This window comes from Teleopsis dalmanni, chromosome X (assembly GCF_002237135.1).
Source record: "Teleopsis dalmanni isolate 2A chromosome X, ASM223713v2, whole genome shotgun sequence".
Classification (NCBI taxonomy): Eukaryota; Metazoa; Arthropoda; class Insecta; order Diptera; family Diopsidae; genus Teleopsis; species Teleopsis dalmanni.
In genome coordinates, this window is record NC_051848.1 from 16,145,232 (window position 1) to 16,165,445 (window position 20,214).

Below are 20,214 nucleotides of genomic sequence, written 5' to 3' on the forward strand. Positions count from 1 at the left end.
ATCAAATTTCGAATAAATATTTTTAATATTGACTAAAACTCATACCAAATATTGGGCTTATATTACAACCACAGAATGTGGCCGATTTGCTAAATGACTTCCATAACTGTGTCTGGCCAAATTTATTGCTGTGTATCTTTAACTTTAAAAGTAAGATACTTATTTAATAAAGAGATAAACTATAATTGAGATATCGTTTGAAGTATAAGTATAAACATATAAGTACACATTTACAAATATATTAAAACCTTTGTAGTTTTTATAATACGAAATATAGAAACAGTTTCATTACGTGCTTTATTACCTATTTTTTTAATATACGATTAGCTAAGTTGCTCAAAATTTGAATTTAATTTATTTTAAAACGCCTTAAATTTATTTATACTAAACCTTGTACAATTTAATGATTTTGTGGTTATTGAAACTCTTATTCCCTCTAAAATTTTATATAGTCTTTAAAGCAACTTCAATATTTAAATCCGACCTTGTGCAGACCTAATACCTTAATTAAAATTATAATGATGATTTCAATTGCTTTCAAATGCTTTCTGGTAAGAACGGATGTAAGAAGCCATCCGAAAGCATTGTCATTTCCAAGTTTGTGTATATATCTACAAGTGACTATTACTTACCAATTGAATTTGTTTTTCCTGCATATCACTTTATAAGAGGTGAATGCTGCGATGTTTCGCTGAAGTCAACTGTGTAGTACATATCGTTCTCCAGATTCATAGCCAAATGGCGTTGAAATGGTCGCTCATGCATTTGGCCCACCTGTTGTGCCGAATTAATTGATGTACTACCATTTGCGTTATTTGTATATTGATTTCGTTCCTGTCTGCGTAACATAAATGATGAGCGCAGTAGATTCCTGCTGCGAACACCCTTACCACTAAGCCAATGTCGTTTGGAGTCATTTTGGGACTTTGTGCGTCGACCAAAGCTAAAATTATTTAGAAATGATTTTTTGCGTGCTGTGAATCTACGATAAGTTTGATTCACTTTGCAATGACAAATGGTGAGCTGCGGGTACACAGAAATAAACAAACAAAATTGTCCTTATTAATCTTTTTCACGATATCTCTAACGAGAACTAAAAACTGATAACGCAAATACTAGCAGTAAAAAAAAATTTTATATTTCATTATAACAATTAAAACTATTAAAACTATAAAAAGACTATTTCAAATATAGACATCAAATATATATACACACTGTCTATCTAAAGCAAGCCGTCCTGCTTAACTATATATAAATCGTCTATGGATTTCAATACTTGCCACAATGCAAACACTTAAAATTGTTGTCGCAAAAGCTGCTGCTACCAAATAAATCATGTGTTGTAAATCTGCGGAGTCCTTGAGCCTCAGTGAATTTTGTTCGGCAATCTCGAAACTTTTGTCATTATAGTTGTTGATGTGTGTATCATCGACCATAAACTCATCGGTGCTGACGACGGTTTCAACTACGAATTCGTCTAACAGAATTAAGTAATGGAAAATGTCATAATTCAAATTTTTTTCAAATCGCTTTTCAGAGAGTTTGCTGTTTGCCTAATTTACCTTCACACTTGATGCCAGTGTAACCAGGACGACAAGCGCAATAAAAAGTTGCACCACTCAGCCAGCAAGTACCACCATGTGTGCACATATTTTCGCTGCATTGCTGTAGTGGAAGAACAGAATAGTAGATGACTTCTTATTTATCAAAACTTTTAAAATAATATGAAATTATTTTTTAACACAGATGTGTTCCCATGGTTTGTATATTTTATTAATAAAAAACTAAAAAGATAAAAATTTTTTCTTGAGTATTAAGTACCGTTCTTTGTGCTTCTTTGCAATCCAATTCCCCCTTCGGACACACACAACTATAATTCCCGCCATTATCCACACACAGTAATCCGGGTGCACATGGTGTGTCTGCACATAAGTCCACCTGTTTGATGTCGTTACCATAGCATAATCGATAATCGAAAAATTTGTAATGCTGATCATTTCACTTACCTTTACTTGACAACGGGTTCCTGTATACCCCTTAGCACAATTACACCCATAGCGGCCTATGTAATCTACGCATTCGGCTCCATTCTGGCAAGGATTTGATTCACATTCATTATATTCGTAACTACACAACTCGCCAGCAAAACCTTTACAGAAATTTACGAGTTTTTATAAAAAATATAAAGAAATACATAATTGAATTATTTTCATATAATATTTAAAAATTTTTTATTGAATTATACATGTTACATAGGCAGATGTTACCTGGTTGGCAGAAGCAACGGAAACCATGCTCATGATCCACACATATGCCATGCATGCACGGTGAAGACTCGCAAAAGTTCATGCTATGCTGACAGAAGAGTCCAGTGAAACCAGGTTTACAATCACAACTGCGTTGTGCATGCAGAGATATTGTTTAAGATATTATAATTATAATGGAAAAAATTTAATAATAGTTTAGTTATAACTTAAATTTAATAATTATATATTGATGATGATCGCATACCGAAAGTGTGTGGAATTGCCTAGACAAGTGCCACCATTCAAACATTCAGCTGGATTACATGGATCCGCTTCAAATTGGCAATTTTTGCCTATATATCCTTTAATTGTAAATAAAATAATATCGGATTCATTATTATTTGATTTTATATTTATTAATTATTTACGTTGTAGTCGAAATATACACAATAATATATTATAAAAATATATATATATATATAAAATAGAATATATGGATTATTTTTCATTATAATGCGAGTTATTAAATAAAATTAAATAATTAAAAAACCTTATATGTCAGTTTCTTTTTTATTATAAATAATAAATAATATTGACGTTCTGTTTTACTTAATAACTTTTATTTTAATTTTCAGTTTTAGTTTTCAAGACATACCATATGGACATAGACATTGATAGGCACCTCCTTCATGCCCTTGCGATATGTCTATACAAATGCCATTATTTATACAAGGATTTGGTGTGCAAGCATCAATTTCCTCACAATGCGGGCCCGTAAAACCAGTACAACATTGACACTCATACTCCTCCATAACTGCATTGGAATAACATATTCCTTTACCAGAACAATCAGCATCCTCCCCACAGTTATCAATTTTCGTGGTTACTTTCAAGCGCACACAATTCTTGCCCCAATTTTCCGAGACCACTACGGTGGTTAAAAAATTATAAATTATTATTTAATTACAATGATTAATTATTTCATCACATCCACATCACATTTTGTATTGATATGGGCAATATAATTATTATGCTTGATATAATTTTATTATAATTTTATATAATTTTATTTATAAATTAACCTTTTGTTTTAAAGTCAAAATAAATAAATAAAAAATAAAATAAATTTGGATACATATAGTTAGGTTTTAGTGACCGTACAGTTTTTCTACTTTGTCATAAACTCACCAATTAATAAATTAACCCCTTCCGTTAGATCTTTATCATATAGTGTGAGAAATTTTCTACCATCGACTACGAGAGGCGTTATATCCATAAGTATTCCTTCAGTCACATCACAGTGGTCGTGACCAGCACGCGTGACTTGATAAACTAAAATATTGTGAATACTGAAAAACAAAACAAATATCTTCAGTCCATATTTTGTCGGTTTAAACGCAGAAAAATGTCTAGGAATTAGTTAAGCACTGAGACACTAACTGACTAACTGACTAACTGAGAGAATACCTGAATAGCTACTCTGGCAAATACATTCCATATACATTATTTCAGTAGTAGGTAGAACTTGTAAAACGTGTGCATAGTTAGTTAGTTAGTTGTGGTGGAAGGAGGAGCTAGTACTCCTCAATTAGCTATGAAAGCCATTTTGAATGTACAAAACCTCGGAATAGTGGGTAGTGGGCCAGCCAGAGCCTTATTCGTTAAAAATTTAAAGCTCTGAAGTAGTAAGAAATTTGAAGTGAAAAAAGTAAAATACAAATACAAAGAAAAGCATTAAAAAATGTGAGTTTTGATAATAAAGTATAGGAAAGTAGTAATAAATGTAGCGCAAAGCATATAATCGCAGCATGTACCTACAGAATAAAGTATCTGCCACCATTGCTTGATACAAATACATGTACAAATACAAATACAACTACAAATAGAAATATTTTTAAAGCGCACATATAAATGTGTGTATGGCATAACAGAGTACTTAAGAGGATATTAAAATGCAATAAATGAAGTAAAATTGCTGTTATAAAAATATATTGCACACATTCAATCTATGCGTCTGTAGCAACAAAATAGGTGCTGCTGCTGCTGATGGTCCCATGTATAAAACAGCCCAGCAATATATGTAGGTCGTGATGTGTTAGAGCTCCAACTAGTCACTGTTGTTCTCGAATGCTGTTTTGTATACATACATATATATTGCAAATCGCTCGAGTTACAGCCAACAACGACAACGACAACAAACCATGTTAGCTACAACATTAAGGACACTCACTAACCGGCATAAATATTAAATTTTATTACATTTGCTGTGCAACATTCTATCTATCAATAACGAAATAACAAATTTTTTGATACAACAGCATCAGCAGAAAGATATATACTTACATGTATGTGTACTCGTAGCTCAGTTTGCTTGTCTTTTGAATTAAAGTCGTATCGTTTATTTCCACAATTATAATGTCACCAGATTGTATTTCTGCTTCGGCACTCCAGGACACGCCGGAACATTTGTGCTCGATTTCACAGCTTTCTGGAGACTGCAAAAGTGAAATACAAAAGAACAACAAATTAAACTTCGTAAAATGTTTATTTATACTCGTAAATTTGATATGCAACAATATTTGACGCACAAACTTGCTTATCAGATACTTCGGCCGACGGAAATTCAGAAATTGGTACGAGTTAAGTGCTCTGTAAATTTACGTTTGGGACAAGTTAAATAATTGTTGAAATTAAAACGATATGAATTTAAAACGAAACAAAACGACCGTATAATTTTAACATAATTGTTTAAAGGCTATAATTTAAAACAAATAAACTTCATTCTATTGTACTCAGCGAAGGCATCTCCTTCAGATTTCCTACAGATTTCTATAAATGCACTCACGGGAGTTGAAGGGACACACTTGAAAAGTCAATAGGAAAGCCGTTTCTGCTTAAACATAAAGCAAAAGAACACAACAAAAAAATATGTGTAAGTAATAAGTGTTTATATTTTTATAAGATACTTGTAACTAAAAAACTGAAACCAACTAAATTATTGATTTAAACTATTGATTATAAAAGTTTTAGCAACCTATATGGTCTTCAACTTCATTCTAACATATAAATTTCATACCTCACATATATGCTTAGTAAGTTTTCGAACTTCATCCGAAAAAGCAACAAAACTATGGATTTATGAATGTGGATAACTCCATTTTCATTTTTTAACTGCAAATATCTGCATTGTTCCCAATACCTTCAATAAACTCTTATAATTAGTTAAGCAATCTTTATTATAGTATTCAATATAATTTTCTACTCAAATAAGTTTGGAATAAGCTCCTTGCTTACGCCGACGACACTGACAACATTGGGCATAGCAAACGTGAAGTAACAGCTGCCTTTGCTGCTATCGAAAAGGAATCTGCAAGAATGGGCTTAACGGTGAATGAGGGCAAAACGAAGTATGCCGAGGTAGTGACGGGCGACTATACTTACGAACACCAATGATGTCAGCCTGGATTTCAGACGAAGAATCAGTATTGCTAATAAATGCTACTATGGGCTCAATAGGCAATTGAGATGCAGAGCTCTCTCTCTCTCTCTCTCTCTCTCTCTCTCTCGACAAACGAAAGTTACGCTCTATAGGTCATTCATCCTCCCTGTGCTTCTGTATGGCGCAACAACATGGACGAAATTTCACAGAACGATAAAGCAGCACTACGAGTGTGCGAGAGAAAAGTTCTTCGTAAGATAAACTACGAGTATTATCACGACATTGATATAGTTCAGCGAATTAACATCCAGCGGCTTCGTTAGCTTGGTCATGTCGTGAGAATGGATGAAAGGTGTTGCTCCAACGAAAAAGGTGTTTCAAGCAGTAGTTGGCGGAAGAAGAGGTACAAAGTCTCTCCGGTGGGGTGCTGAAGTTGAGGAAAGACTAGAGAAAGCGTGCACGCAGCGGAGACGGTGTGGGAGACATGCTGCGTAAGGCCGAAGCTCGGTAACGGGTTGTTAAGGCCAAAGTAATTGATTTGTAAAATCAAATCGAAATTGATTTGTTTGAAAATTTTCAATTATTTTTCTAAAACCTCCTTTTTTCTCAAACTGTCTTAATTTATTTTTTCTTTTATTTTTCATAAATTAAACATTTTCTGCACAATAATTGTACTTCCATCATATGTCTATTATTTGTTGCTAGATATCTATTGCCTATTTTGACAAAAATATTCTAATTTCCCGAAATGTTCGAGTAATAATGAAATGCTTTCTGATTCAAAATTCGTGATTAATCTTATAATAAGTCTTTTTCATATTCGTTTTAATTAATTAATAAACTTAATGTCATACTTAATAATTTATTAGGATTAAGGATTAAGGCTTAAGTACAGTTATCTGCGAAGTATGATGATTTTCTTAAGGTGAGCCAACTTAAAAGTTGAATATAGTCAAGAATTGTTATAAATGTGTATTGTGGACAACGGTGCAAAAATGAGTAATGCTTGAAAATATTTGATGCTCTTCAGCACTAAATGGGTTCGGTTCAGAGCTATACATTTTCATGCAATATAATTTGACAAATTTTCGGGTGATTTGAAACAAAACGGTTATGTCAACAACAGATGTTGCTCGAGCTTCAAAGCATGTATTGTTTGTATTTGCGTTGAGTATTCTATAAAAGTTTAAAATAATATTATTGATTAATATATTAATATATTTCATAAAAATGAAAACATTTACAATTTTTAAAATTATTCTTGCTGTAAATGTATGTATTAAATTCACGATATAAAAAGTTCTTTCAAAGCCGTATTTAAGGTTATATCCAATATAAAGCAATAATAAAGTTTCTATAAAAATTAAAGTCAGCTAAGTTCAGAATAACTTAAATTCTGTTAGTTATTCTTATATCACAAATAAGAAAAAATGTCTTATCAACCAATAATAATTAATAAATGAGAAAAGAATTTTTGCGATGAGAAAAATATTTTTGTAATTTAATCTCTACGAAATTTCTTGCTGCAAATGGCTTATTTACTTTTGCACGCTACCAGAAGTCCCGATAGCAATCCTGAATTGATAGAAGTCCCGAATTGTCAGAAATTCTAAATTATCTCTATTGCACAAATATGTTGTTATAAAATTAGATAATAAAATCACAGCTTCTACATAACATGAACATGTCTTAATAAGATAATATAAAACCTTTTATAATTATGTGCATCGTCTCAAAACTTTTTTAAGAATTATTCTTCCGCGTTTACTTAACTAACAGAAATAATTTTTTGCTCCAAAATAATAATTATTAACAAAAACATTGCAAGTCTTACTGCAGTTCTTTCTGATCATTGGTGTATAGGAGCCCACACATAGGAACTGCGCATTCCCGTAATCCTCACTACAGAAGTTGTGGAAACTCGCAGGAAAAAGAAACCATAATACATTTTCTCTGTGAATGCCCGGCTTCGGCGTCCAGAAGATATAGGTTCTTAGGAAGATACTTCTCTGATAGTTCATCAGATTGTTCATCGGTGAAGATGAAATTCGGCGGGATGAATTTAGTCTCTAGTCTTCCATACTAGGGTTTTTGCGAGGAATATGGTAGTAAAACGTCGAAAAATCACTTATTGAGGTGCATGGAAGTTATCTAAGTGCCTGCCACTACAACCTACCAAAAGATTAAGGGATGCGCTTTTTAACAATATTTTAAAACTAAACCAACAATTGATTTTCTAAGTTTTAAATATATTTAGAAAAGCTGAATTTAATATTTGAAATATCTCGAATATTGTTTGGTAATGTTTATTTCCAAGCAAATAATAAAATTATGTTTACCCAGCGCGTATTTATTATAAGTTCACTTCTACCTACACCAAACTTTCAATGTTGATTTCTTATTCATATTAACTATAGTATATTAGCCGCTCACTTAAAGTAATCGATTTGTAGGACAATAAAAACAATGGAAAACATTCACAAAGCTGAGAAGATTTACAACATAAATGCTTTGAGAAATTAGAAGATTTACTAGGTCATACATTTCTATTTTAAGTATATATGGATATGTCACTGATCATAGTCTACATTAAGACCGAAAAGTTTTCGGAAATTCTCATTTAAAATTCGCGCGCTGTATATTTTTCGATATTTTAAGTTTATGTAGTTTGGCAGCAATTAAGGACAATTACTATGCCAAAAATGAGCGCGATCTGTCAGACAGTTCGTTTACGGCAGCTGTTGAAACCAGTTCACCTCAGTAGTGCGTTGCGAAAAAAACAATGGAAAAAAATATTGGACAAAGAGTTTGCATCAAATTTTGTGTTTCGAACGAAATTTCGTGTGCAGAATCGTTGCGAATGCTACAAAAGGCTTATGGGGAATCAGTTTTATCGAAAACTCAAGTTTATGAGTGGTACAAAGCCTTTCAGGACGGTCGTACGACCGTCGAAGACATTTCGCAACGCACTACTGAGGGGAACTGGTTTCAACAGCTGCCGTAAACGAACTGTCTGACAGATCGCGCTCATTTTTGGCATAGTAATTAAGGACAGTGCTGCCAAACTACATAAACTTAAAATATCGAAAAATATACAGCGCGCGAATTTTAAATGAGAATTTCCGAAAACTTTTCAGTCTTAATGTATATGCACCTTTCTTTTTTCAGATCGTAATAAGTATTATTACGATTCATATTAATAAATACTACTTATTGTCATTCATACCTGATAGCTTGTACCTAATAAAAAAAATGGATTAAAAAAAAATCCATTTTCAGCTTCAGTATCCTATACCTTCCCAGTATGTCCTAATTTTCGGAATTGAGTGATCCAACTTCAGTTATTGTTCAACAGCAAGTGTTTAATAATAAAAGATCGGAGATTTATAAACGTTTTGACGGTTTAATGTCGTCTGGTCGCCTGCTTAGGAGCTAATAATTTGAAAATGGACCTTTCGCCGATATTATTTCTAATTAAAGAAAATTCCATTTTCTTGGAATAAATATGCCAACAGAATCTGTAGTTCGACATTTAAATGAAAACAGTTGTTCAACAAACAAACAAATAAACAAACAAGCAAACAAAGAAACAAACAGACAGACAAACTATTGTGAAAAGCAAAACAGCAGCATGAATAACAGTAACAACAACATTAGTGTAATGGTGAAAATATTTAAGGAAATTTTAGCAAAAGTACGTAAATTTGTGTTTTCTTGAGCATATAAACTTTCTTGCCAAAAAGGGAAACCAGCAAAATGGAAATAAAAAAGCACGAGTTTCCTTCCGGCGGAGTTTGTTTTCTATTAAGACGAAATTTGTATCCTTTTTTTGCGAATTGTTTACTTGGCAGCAGTAAAAGTTTTATTGTAATTTAGTGTGGAGAAGTTTATGTACAAAATCAAGAGGATAATCGAACATAAAAAGGTTGCCAGAATGTAAGCCCATAAAAACGTAGGTACACTTTCTCTGCATATCCTTTTCACTTTTCACTTTTCACCATTCTTGCATAGCTCCTCTGACCAAATTTACATTTTTTGCTTTCCACTTTTTCATTTCTTATATATCTAATAACTTCCTTTAGAGTGAAAATTGCGTTTGAAAGGAAATAACTTGGGTTTATTTCCTTTTACTTTTATTAATCTATTTAAGCATCATATTATATTGATTTGCATTTGAAACTATGCGGGGATGATAATATTCAAATGAGGTTATTCTTTTTCAATTTCAAACAAATTTTGAACACTACTATATCTTGTTGTTGTTGTTGTTGTTGTTGTTGTTGCTGTTTAACTTTAACAGACCCTAACAGACCTTAACAGACTGCACTGAATAGTTAGATTAAATAAACTGAAATAAAGAAGTAGTGGAAGTTCATGGGATGTGTTTATGTAGACATAAAAAATTAAACGCAAAGATTTTGAATATTTAAGAACATGTTTTATATTTGTGTAAATCTGAAAAGCTATAGAATATTTGTATTATGCTAACTGAAATTTGAAAGTATAAGGTTACAGCATTGTACTTACAAGGGTTATAATAACTCTATTGAAACTATTTATTGCCTAAGGCAATCAATGTGTTAGATTTATTCAATTAAGTAATATGAGTATAACCACAAAGAAACAGTTATTTTTCCTTATGTATTATATATATGATATACTCGAAACATCATATTAACATATATTATGAGTACATTGTAGTAGTCAATTAGTTTTAAGAACAAAGAGCACTGAGTTTCTTGCATTCGTTCAATTAATAACAACGTTTTTCCGTCTCAAGTAATAAAAATCCTTAAATAAAAATATAAAGAGATTTTTTCGAGAAGTATTAAAACACAACTGCAAAAATTCACTTTATATTATTTTAATTAATTGAGTTTTTGGCTAACCATACAGCTGTTTCGAGTATTGCCAAAAACACATCATCAGTGGTCTTATATTTAATAAATAAAGACGTAAATAATTTTTTTTTGAGACTGCAAGTACCAGAAATCGAACTAGTGTCCTGCCAAATTTGATGCTCAGAGTCAGCGCACGTTAACTAACTGACCTAAAGCCGTACTTGACTTTTATGTACATATAAAACAATGTATATATATACAAGCCTTGCAATTTTCAGTAAGCCTAGTGATGAATAAAAAAAATTTATGGTAATTTCCTAAAGTATTTTTCACCACCAAGCGATTAAAATCGTGACAGACACAAATTTTGTCAATGCAAAGAGTGATTTTTATTTTATTTAAACAAACAATATATTCAACTAATCTTTTTTTTTAATATGGATAGAATCTGCTTCCAAAGACAAAAAATTTCTAACTTCTAAACGTTATATATAATATAATATACATAATTTACATTATATTAAGAGGAAATTTGCAGACTTAGTAGAATGAACTTTAATAATGGTGTGGTATTTGATCTGCAACTATTACAGACCTATATTTTTTTTATGATAAAGAAAGTGTAACACAGACTGTCAATTTTAATCACTAAAGTAACATGATGAACAATTTGATTTGAAGATATAGAATTGGAATTTATGTGGTCTTATTAAGGTCACCGCAGTAGCCATAGTTCGTAAAACACGACCTATTATAAAATCACGTTCATGTAAACAATCTTCAAATTCCCACCAAAGTTTTGAAACTTATTGACGTACATCTGTTAAGTTATGAACAAGTTATTACCAGCTATATCTCCATAACCCATCGAGAATAACCACACAAGCAATCACCACTACAAGATGTCTCATGGAGGACATTTTAATAATGTTGTATACGTATTGTACTAAGATTAACACATAAAGATAAATGAATAGAGAAAACAATAAGGAATAATCACAACCGCAACTCTCCTCCTTCCAAATCACCTTGTAAGAGTTGATTGCTTAATGGAAAGTTTTCTAGTTCTTACAATATTAATTTTATAACAACTTCAAAACATTCGATTTCACTGTATTTAATCTCAACTTAATCTTAGCATAGTCTTAATATTTGTATTGGTTTAAAACACTGTTCAGATTTAGATCTCATAAAATAGTTTACACACATCTAAAGGATGGAGCCCTGAAATTATTAACAAAAACTGGCAGACTTACCAACACTGCGTTATCGAATCTCAGAAAAGTTACACGCTCCTCGGGGAGGTATGCAGATCTGATGTCAATTATTGCTTAGTCTGATGAAGTGATAAGCCATAATCCAGTCAAGATGTAGAGAGGGGTATGTAGAAACCTCGCTGTTAATAGAGAGTAAAAGTGCTCAAGTGCACTGACTCAACGAACCTCAACATAACACATCTTTAAATATATGTTATGAATATTATAAGTATTTTAAATCTATACTTGGGTTGAATAAATGTGAAACCTGGAGACAATCTTCTGTAGTTACATTTAAACTTTTCATTCGGATTATTTTTATGCAAGTTTAAATTGTAAAATGTTAACATTCTCATATGTATATCTTGTAAAATGGAATGTGTCTCATTGTTTATCATCAAAAATTGTTATTATATTTTATTATATTATATATATATTTTATTATATTAGATTTTAATATTTACAACTCATAATCTATTTTAAATTTTTATTTAATATCTGTTTGATTCTTCTTAAATATTAAGTGAGCGCTTCTTAATGAAGTTTTCACAATGATGTTTAAGAAGGTAAAAGAAGTGAAATCGTAGGCCATGTCACTCTTAGTTGTTAGTAACCTCAAGTATTTTGAAATAGTAAGTTTCTTGGTGCCTTGGAGAGAATTTCGTGCAGTACATAATTGAGAGGCATGTAGGTATATATGCAAATATAAAATATGCATATGTGTCTACTTATCTCGCATAATTATCATCCAAGCCTTTTGGCATTCCCTCCCGCCGTACACTACTTAGCATGCAAGACTGTACTTCTGTAGTTCAGTAGTTCTTTCGGCAATTGTTAGTGTCAACACCAGAAGCGTCTGTTGGATTGCTGTGCCTAGTAGTCGCACAAAAGAGTCTTTAGTGCGCAAACTAAGTTTACATACTTTTTCCTGCACTTTAGGAACTTTTTACCATATAATTAAATCTAATTATTTAAAACAAACTTTGCACGGAACGACTCATTTTAACTGTCATTGAAATCAGTTTCCACTGTTATGTTAAGTAAAAAATAGCAAAACTAAATACTTCAAACTTTTATCTCATATAATATTATTTTTATCTTGCAAAGAAAAACTTTCAACTTAACAACATAAATTGAAAAATAGTGAAAAACTTAAACCATCAACAATCAAGCAAATGAAAATGGAAAAATGGCAAAATGGAAAAGCAGAAAAATCCAAATGGAAATAGTAACTAACTCGTTTGCTCAAAAATTGTAAATAAACGTAAATAAATAAAAAAAATAAAATTATAAAAATAGAAATAAAAATAGAAATAAAAATAAAGCTTCACTACAAGAGAAGATACATAATGAAATGTGAAATAAAACTTATAGTTTTTCTAGATTTTATATCTACCATATTTTTATATTTTATATATTTTTTTATTTAATATTTTACTTTTTGTTTAATATTTTTAAGTGGGATTGCACGCCGAAAAGGCAGCACATCGGTTAATTGACAGCCGCGGGGTTGGCTATGAATTTTGCGAAGAAATGCGAAATGAATTTCAAAATACGAAATTAATTTTTGATTTGCAATGAGTTAAGCAACCTCAACAAAGGACCTCTAACTTGAATTAGCAGGGAAGCTCAAATTTTCGTTATTCGTTCCGTTTCGCTATTATGACCGTAAAAGCCTCATTTCCAGCAGCAAAGTACTTGGCTTGTTGCTTTGCGATTGTGCCAAGTACATTTCATGTTCCACTAGATTTAACTGACGAGAATACTTAGTTTTTCATTCCATGAAGATGAGGAACTTTTTTCTATGAAAATCCCACGAGTTTCACTTAAAAGAGGGCATCGGATTGTAGTTATGTTTCTATTTTGTGCAATACTTTTCACAATTACTGCCGAACCTTAAGCCCCAAATAATAATTATACGATGACAATTAATTAACTTACAAGTATTTTTTAAGTTTAATTCTTTAAAGCCCTAATTCTGGTCATTTTTAAATTGAAATCTTATATTCACAAAATATGGGTCTCGCCCGTGCGACTCGTGGAGTAACATTAGCATGACTTTCTCAGTATTACGTTTCTATGTTAGATTAGGTTCTATACATAAGAAACAATATATATATCATGCAACAAATAATGCCTCTACAAACAGAACAGTATTGAAATTTAATAATTAAAAATAAAAATGTAATAAATTATAATAATAATAATAATATGATTAATTAATTCAGTTATTCTACAGCTGGTTTTTGGTTTCGTTCTAATATAAATACAGCAAGTGAATTTGGGAATAAAAACTTTCACAGCAAATTAACAAAATTCCAGAAAAATGTGCGAACATAAAAGCCAAGTATAGCTTTGAGTCAGTTGATTAAGTAGCGCTGACTCTGAGCTTCAAATTTGGCAGGGCACAAGTTCGATTTCTGGTACTTGTGTGCAGTCTAAAAAAATTATTTAAGACTAATTAAATACAAGAACAATTTTCAAGACCACTGATAATGGGTTTTTGGCAACACCCGAAACAGCTGTATGGTTAGCCAAAAATTCAATTAATTAAAATAATATAAAAAGAATTTTTGTTGTTGTACTTCACTACTTTTCGAAAAAACCTCTTTAAAATTTTGCATTTAAAAAAAAAGAGCGGCAGAGCAATCAATAGAGATCATTTAAAAGTTATTCATTTAAATATATTCAAATCTGTTTTCGCAGTAAGAAATTAATTTTTATTTCATTAAAAAATAAAAACAAAACTACTTTTAAACTAAATTTATGTAAAACTTTAAATTTATGTAAAAGATAATTTATTATAAATATAGACGATAGAATAAAGAGGATGATTTAGATAAAGTTTTATTAATATTAATTTATGTTAGATCGCGATCCTTACGATGACTCTCAAGGAAAGTCGATATATAAAATATAATAAAAATTATTGAACGTTGAGTTATTTAACAAAAAAGGACCTATAGTCGGATTAAAAAATATAAAAAAAAAATATAATAATATATTATATTATATATAATTAATTATTAATTATATAATTATACTATAATAAATATTATTTCACTGAACCTAAAATAACGCTGAGTCCGGCAAAAGGATTAAACTGATAGACTCAAAGAGTTGAATATAACTTGCGAAATTATATGTCCACTACCACAAAAACTGTCAACTAGGGAATAAAATATTCTAGGATATAAGATAATTTTTCTTTATCGTTCACATAAAAAAATTTGTTGTTTGTGTAATCATCATGAAATAGAAAATATATATCATATTATTGGTGTATGTCTAATTTTCAGAGAACGTAGACGTATTTTTTTTTGATAAAACACTTCTGTCCGAAGAAGAAGTTAAAGTCTTGTTGTGGCAACACAAAATGGTGGCAACACTAATAATTAAGTTACTGATGATTAGTTATTGATGAATTTATATGAATAATAATGTTATAATAATGTGGGCCACTTTTTATATGCCAATCTGACAGACAACAAATTTCTATAAGTGCTGTATGAATTTTTGAATCAATAAATACTAATAAATAATAGAAATAAAATAAAAAACTTTGTTAATTATTTTTTGCCGCTCATAATGTAATAATATCGGATTGAGATACTATCTACGAGTGCAGTCTATGAAATAACCTAATAATCTCACAGCGTACACATCTACAACACTGAAAACCGATATAATAATAACACGATGCAAATAGTGCTTGCTTCCAGCACTATAATTCATCGTCAAATAGGCAAATTGCTAGCTGTGTTGTTTATGGCCATTGACAAGCCACCTGTTTACACCACCGAATGGAAAAGGAAAAGGACAATACGCTCCATCAATATAACTTTTGTTGATATGAACAATGTTGAGGGTATACCATATGTACAAGTATATAAGTAAATATTTTTTAAATGTCTTAATTTAAAGAAATAAAAATGCTTTAATTTGTCTTGACATGTCTGGAATCACATATGTACGGGCATATTAATCGCATATTTATAATCAATTTACACAAGTACGAGTATGAGCACATGTTTGAAGTCGTAAATATGTTTAAGCTTGAGTACTCGCATGTTGAGTAGATAGCTTGTGTCGTGCGTAGTCGATTCTCTTCCACTTTGTTGGTTTTCTTACTTGAAATATTATTAAGATTATATGATATAGATTTTATTTTTAATACTTACGGCAAACGGCAATAACAATTCATGCGTCTCATTGCCACGCCACAGATGGGAGTCCTGTGTCACATTTTGTATTTCGCATTCCAAGGAATTGATTTTCTCCTGTAAACGATTGAGGAGACGTGGGTGTGCAATTGGCTTTGATGTTGATTTTGTCAGATAAGCTGCGTAAGATAATGTGTCACCAGTAATAGCAGTTCTCGAAATTGTATGAGTAGTATCAGGAGCAGCAGCGCCATTAAAACCAGCAGCAAATCCAGTAGAGGTAGAAGAAGCAGAAGTAGTGCTAGTTGTTGTAGTAGAAGTAGTAGTAATAGTGGCATTAACTGATTCAATTGATATAGACGGCAATGGCGTTGCGGTAGCAGTAAATGTGGGACGCCAATTGATTGTGGCAATTCTAGCAGAAGATTTATTGAGGACATTAACAACAGGAATGGTTAGAGTATTGCTTGCAGTGGTTGGCGCAGTAGTCGAAGTGTTAGTGTCAGCTGTAGTAATAGATGGTGCGATTATTGCTTGTATGTTGCTGTGTTTACTACTATTATTGGTAGTGTTACTGTTGCCGCTACTGGTACTGGTACTGGTACGGGTACGGGTGTTGGTGTTGGTGCTGGTGCTGGTACTGTTGATTTTTGTTGTGTTGCTCGCATTAAGTTTGGCTTCAGTTGATATCTGTACAGTTGCAGTTCTCGTTGTAGTAGTGGCGGCAGCAGCTGGAATCTGATTAGGAATCGAAGTAGGAGTAATAATAGCTGGTGTACCTTTATGTCGGATAAAATTTGTTTGTTGTTTGGCGCGTTTCACTTCCCTATGATTTTTATTTAAATATGTTGCTACTAATGTTTCCCTTAGTTTATATTCATCATTTCCAACTACTGTAGTTCTTATTGTTGTGCTGGTTGTGTGTGTTGTGTGGGTTGTGTGTGTTGTGTTGGTTGCATCCTTTGCTGTTGTAGTTGGTACTTTAAGCTCAATACTTGCTGGCATCTTAATAGTTAAATGCATTTGCTTGTCAAAGTCTTTTGTATTTTTTAAAACTTTGTGTTGTTGATTCGATACTGCAGTTGCTATATTGCTGGTAATATTGTTCGTAAGCGGGTTTCTGTTGCTGATAATACCTTCGGTATTACTGCTATTGCTTGTAATGTTATATGCGGCAGCAATTAGCGTACCTTGCTCTATATCGTAGTGCCTTTGCCGAAGCTGCCGCTGCCGCTGCCGCTGCAATTGCAGTTCTTCTTCTTGTTCCTTTTTGCGTTGCAACATTTCATTCTGGAACTCTTTGTTGTTGTAAAATTTTGTTGTGGAAAATTCCGGTTGAACTTTTGTTATTCGTACAACATTTTTATGAGCAGCTGCAGCAACTTGAGTGCCAGCTACAGCGACACTGTCGACAGGAATGTTGCTTCTGTTGGTGGTTAGTGTAAATTGCGCTTGCAGTAAGTTGCGTGTATCAATTTTGAATTTTGTATTGGCGAAATCAATGTGTGGCAAGGACATAACGTCGCTAGCTTCACGGTGCCGTTGCACTGGCTTGGGAAAACTTTTTTTAACACGTCGCTCCATGAAATCTTCTGTACCAACTAAAGCAACAACTTTTTTGTGCGACTGCCCTAAGCCCAAGTTGACGTTGCTCTTATTTATATTCCGTGCACTAAGAGGCTCATGTATTTGCTGAGCCAAAGTTGTGTTGTCGTTAGTTTGAGTTTCGAGGATGTGATTCTTCTGATGCATCGCAACAGTGTTTCGTTCTTCACTTAAAAAATAAGTTGGTACATTCTTGTATGCAATTTTTGTTGCTGCTGCTGCTGCTGCTGCTGCTGTTGCTGTTGCTGTTGCTACTTGAAAATCAGATTCTTTTTTCAAATTACCAAATTTTACTGACTTTTGCTGCATATGGGGCATATGGGGCTTTTCTTTATTACGAGCAACCTTCCGTTCCGTCAGCTGTGTTGCTGTCGCGGCTGTAGCACTTGTCAAATTCGCCATATTGCTGACGGCATTTTTGCTATTGTTGTTATTGTTATAATTGTTTCTTTGATTACTGTTCCTTGGTGTAATCACGTTGTTGGGTTCAGTATACTGCAGCATTTCCTGTTGCACTGTTAAATGCTTCATTTGTTCAGTGTTAGGATGTACAAAAAAACTTTCTGCACTTGACGGTTGCTTGAACTCAGCACTCTTTACAATTTCAGTAGACCCTGATACATGCACATATTCATTCTTGGGCAAGTTGGTGGCATGTTGCTTGTAAGCTGTATGGTTTGCTGTGCTACGTTTTATTGGTTCCACAACTGGGCTTGTTGCACGTGTAAAAGTCTTGCGGTTGCCCACACTCTGTTGCAGTCTTCTATTGCTCTGTTGCTGGTTGGTAGTACTAATTTCAATCGATTTACTGTCCAGTTTTATTGTTTTCCCCCAAACAGCACTGTGCATGTTCTTATTTTTGGTGATGTTGCTGTTGTGAAGGAAGTTTGCCGACTGTGCATTTGATAAATTTGCCAAATTTGAATGCATATCCTTTATCTTTGTTTCCTCAAAACGCTTCGTTGTTGCTTCCGCTTCAGTTGCTCGCATGGAACCAGTGTTTGATGTTGCTGCTGGCGAACTTGTACTTGCAGGCACCTTTGCTTTCACATCGAATTCCGTTCCTGTTTCTAATGCTGCAAATGCAGTCACGTATCTTTTTTCAGTTGCTGTTGGTGCAGCAGTTTGTTTGCTTTGCGTATTTGCAACGCCACTTACGTGCCCAGAAATTTCAAGGCATAGCAGCCCGCAAATATACACTAAAACATTTATTTCTGGTACTTTTAAAAACATTTTTTAATCGGTCCCAATATCGTTTATGAATTTCAATTAGTCGCAATGCTCCTAGTTTATTTTCGCGTGCTGCAAATAATAAATACAAAACGAACGTGTGAGCAACGTACCATATTGATTTTGATTTATGAAAAAATTCACATTAAATTATGCTTAATAATAATTTATTAATTTATTTTCAATTTTACTTGATTTATGCATTTCCATTATAAAAATTAAGCCCACTAGCATTGAATTCAATTAATTTGCATGCAAACTGACAAAACAATTAATTACACTCAGTTTTAAGTAAATTTTAGTACATAATCGCGAATGTCGATAAAAGCTTCTCTGTTTTTTACAGGACAACGATTAACAATTGTAATCGAGTAATTAAGTTGATATTACAAAGAAACCCATTACATTATTCCTATATTGTGCAGTACCTAATGGACACTCCAGCGTAAAAGTAACCATCCTTGCCATTAAATAATATGCGTCACAAACAATGATCAGAACAAAAATAAATAAATTATTTAATAAATTAAAGCAATGGCCTAAAGTATTGCCTTAATTGTTAATAAATGCATTTATGAGATGAGATAATGAAAAATTACATATTCAATAAAAAAATAATAAATGGAACTATATTGATTATAATCAGTACTAAAGGAAACATTCACAGAATGACTTTAAGCGACTATATCGACTTACTTCAAGATGGGGTATATATGTACATATAAGAATAATTATTTCTCACTTATAAAATATATTATTTCAGAGTGAAAATGTTTTTATTCAACAATTATACATAAGCATATATTTAACACCAGAATAAAATACTTCAATCCTTCTTTTAAATTGATTCGCTCCAGCCACACCCACGATACCATACCCAAGATATTTAGGCATGCTATTAACCATGCTGAGGGCCTGGTCGCTTTAAAAGTGTTCTATTTAAAAATTCAAAGTCGATATTTAACTGCACACAGTATATGCAGCGAATCATCAGCCCTAATCAAATGATTGACAAGAAGTTTAAGTAGCATCCTTCACATGTATGTCTGTAACCATTTTCCATTATAAACATAGCGACTTAAAAAAGAATCTTTCCTATTTTTAGCACATAACTCATTGGATGTTTTCTCGAATTCATTATAGGTATGTGGCTCAGATCCAAGTAATTTGTGGTCTTTCAAATCACCTGCTATCTTGAGCTTACATTCTAACAATGCTTAATATATTTTAACAATAAGGACTTCTCCAATAAACTTAATATTTGTCTTTTAATTTGAGCAATGAGTGTTTTTTGGAATTTACCAACTTTTCATTCAATTTAACATATATTTGGTTCTAAGGGAGCATATTTTTATTATATGATGTATGCTTTTGTGTTCTTTATATTTATAATGCAAGTTTTCAAAGGGGACTCGTGCTTTTTGGATGTTGTTC

General features: G+C 32.2%; 1 protein-coding gene across 1 annotated transcript; it reads right to left on the reverse strand.

Annotated features, from left to right (window-relative positions):
- Nucleotides 1–1,241: 1,241 nt before the first annotated feature.
- Nucleotides 1,242–18,783, reverse strand: LOC119688196 (serine-rich adhesin for platelets-like). The gene is made up of 10 exons (XM_038102879.1): nt 15,964–18,783; nt 4,590–4,741; nt 3,435–3,595; nt 2,902–3,174; nt 2,512–2,608; nt 2,268–2,395; nt 2,007–2,149; nt 1,822–1,938; nt 1,563–1,665; nt 1,242–1,477 (listed from the first exon to the last, which is right to left on the reverse strand). Exons 1-10 carry the CDS (start codon nt 18,781–18,783, stop codon nt 1,242–1,244), a joined length of 4,230 nt encoding a protein of 1,409 aa, XP_037958807.1.
- Between the last annotated feature and the right edge of the window lie 1,431 nt (nt 18,784–20,214).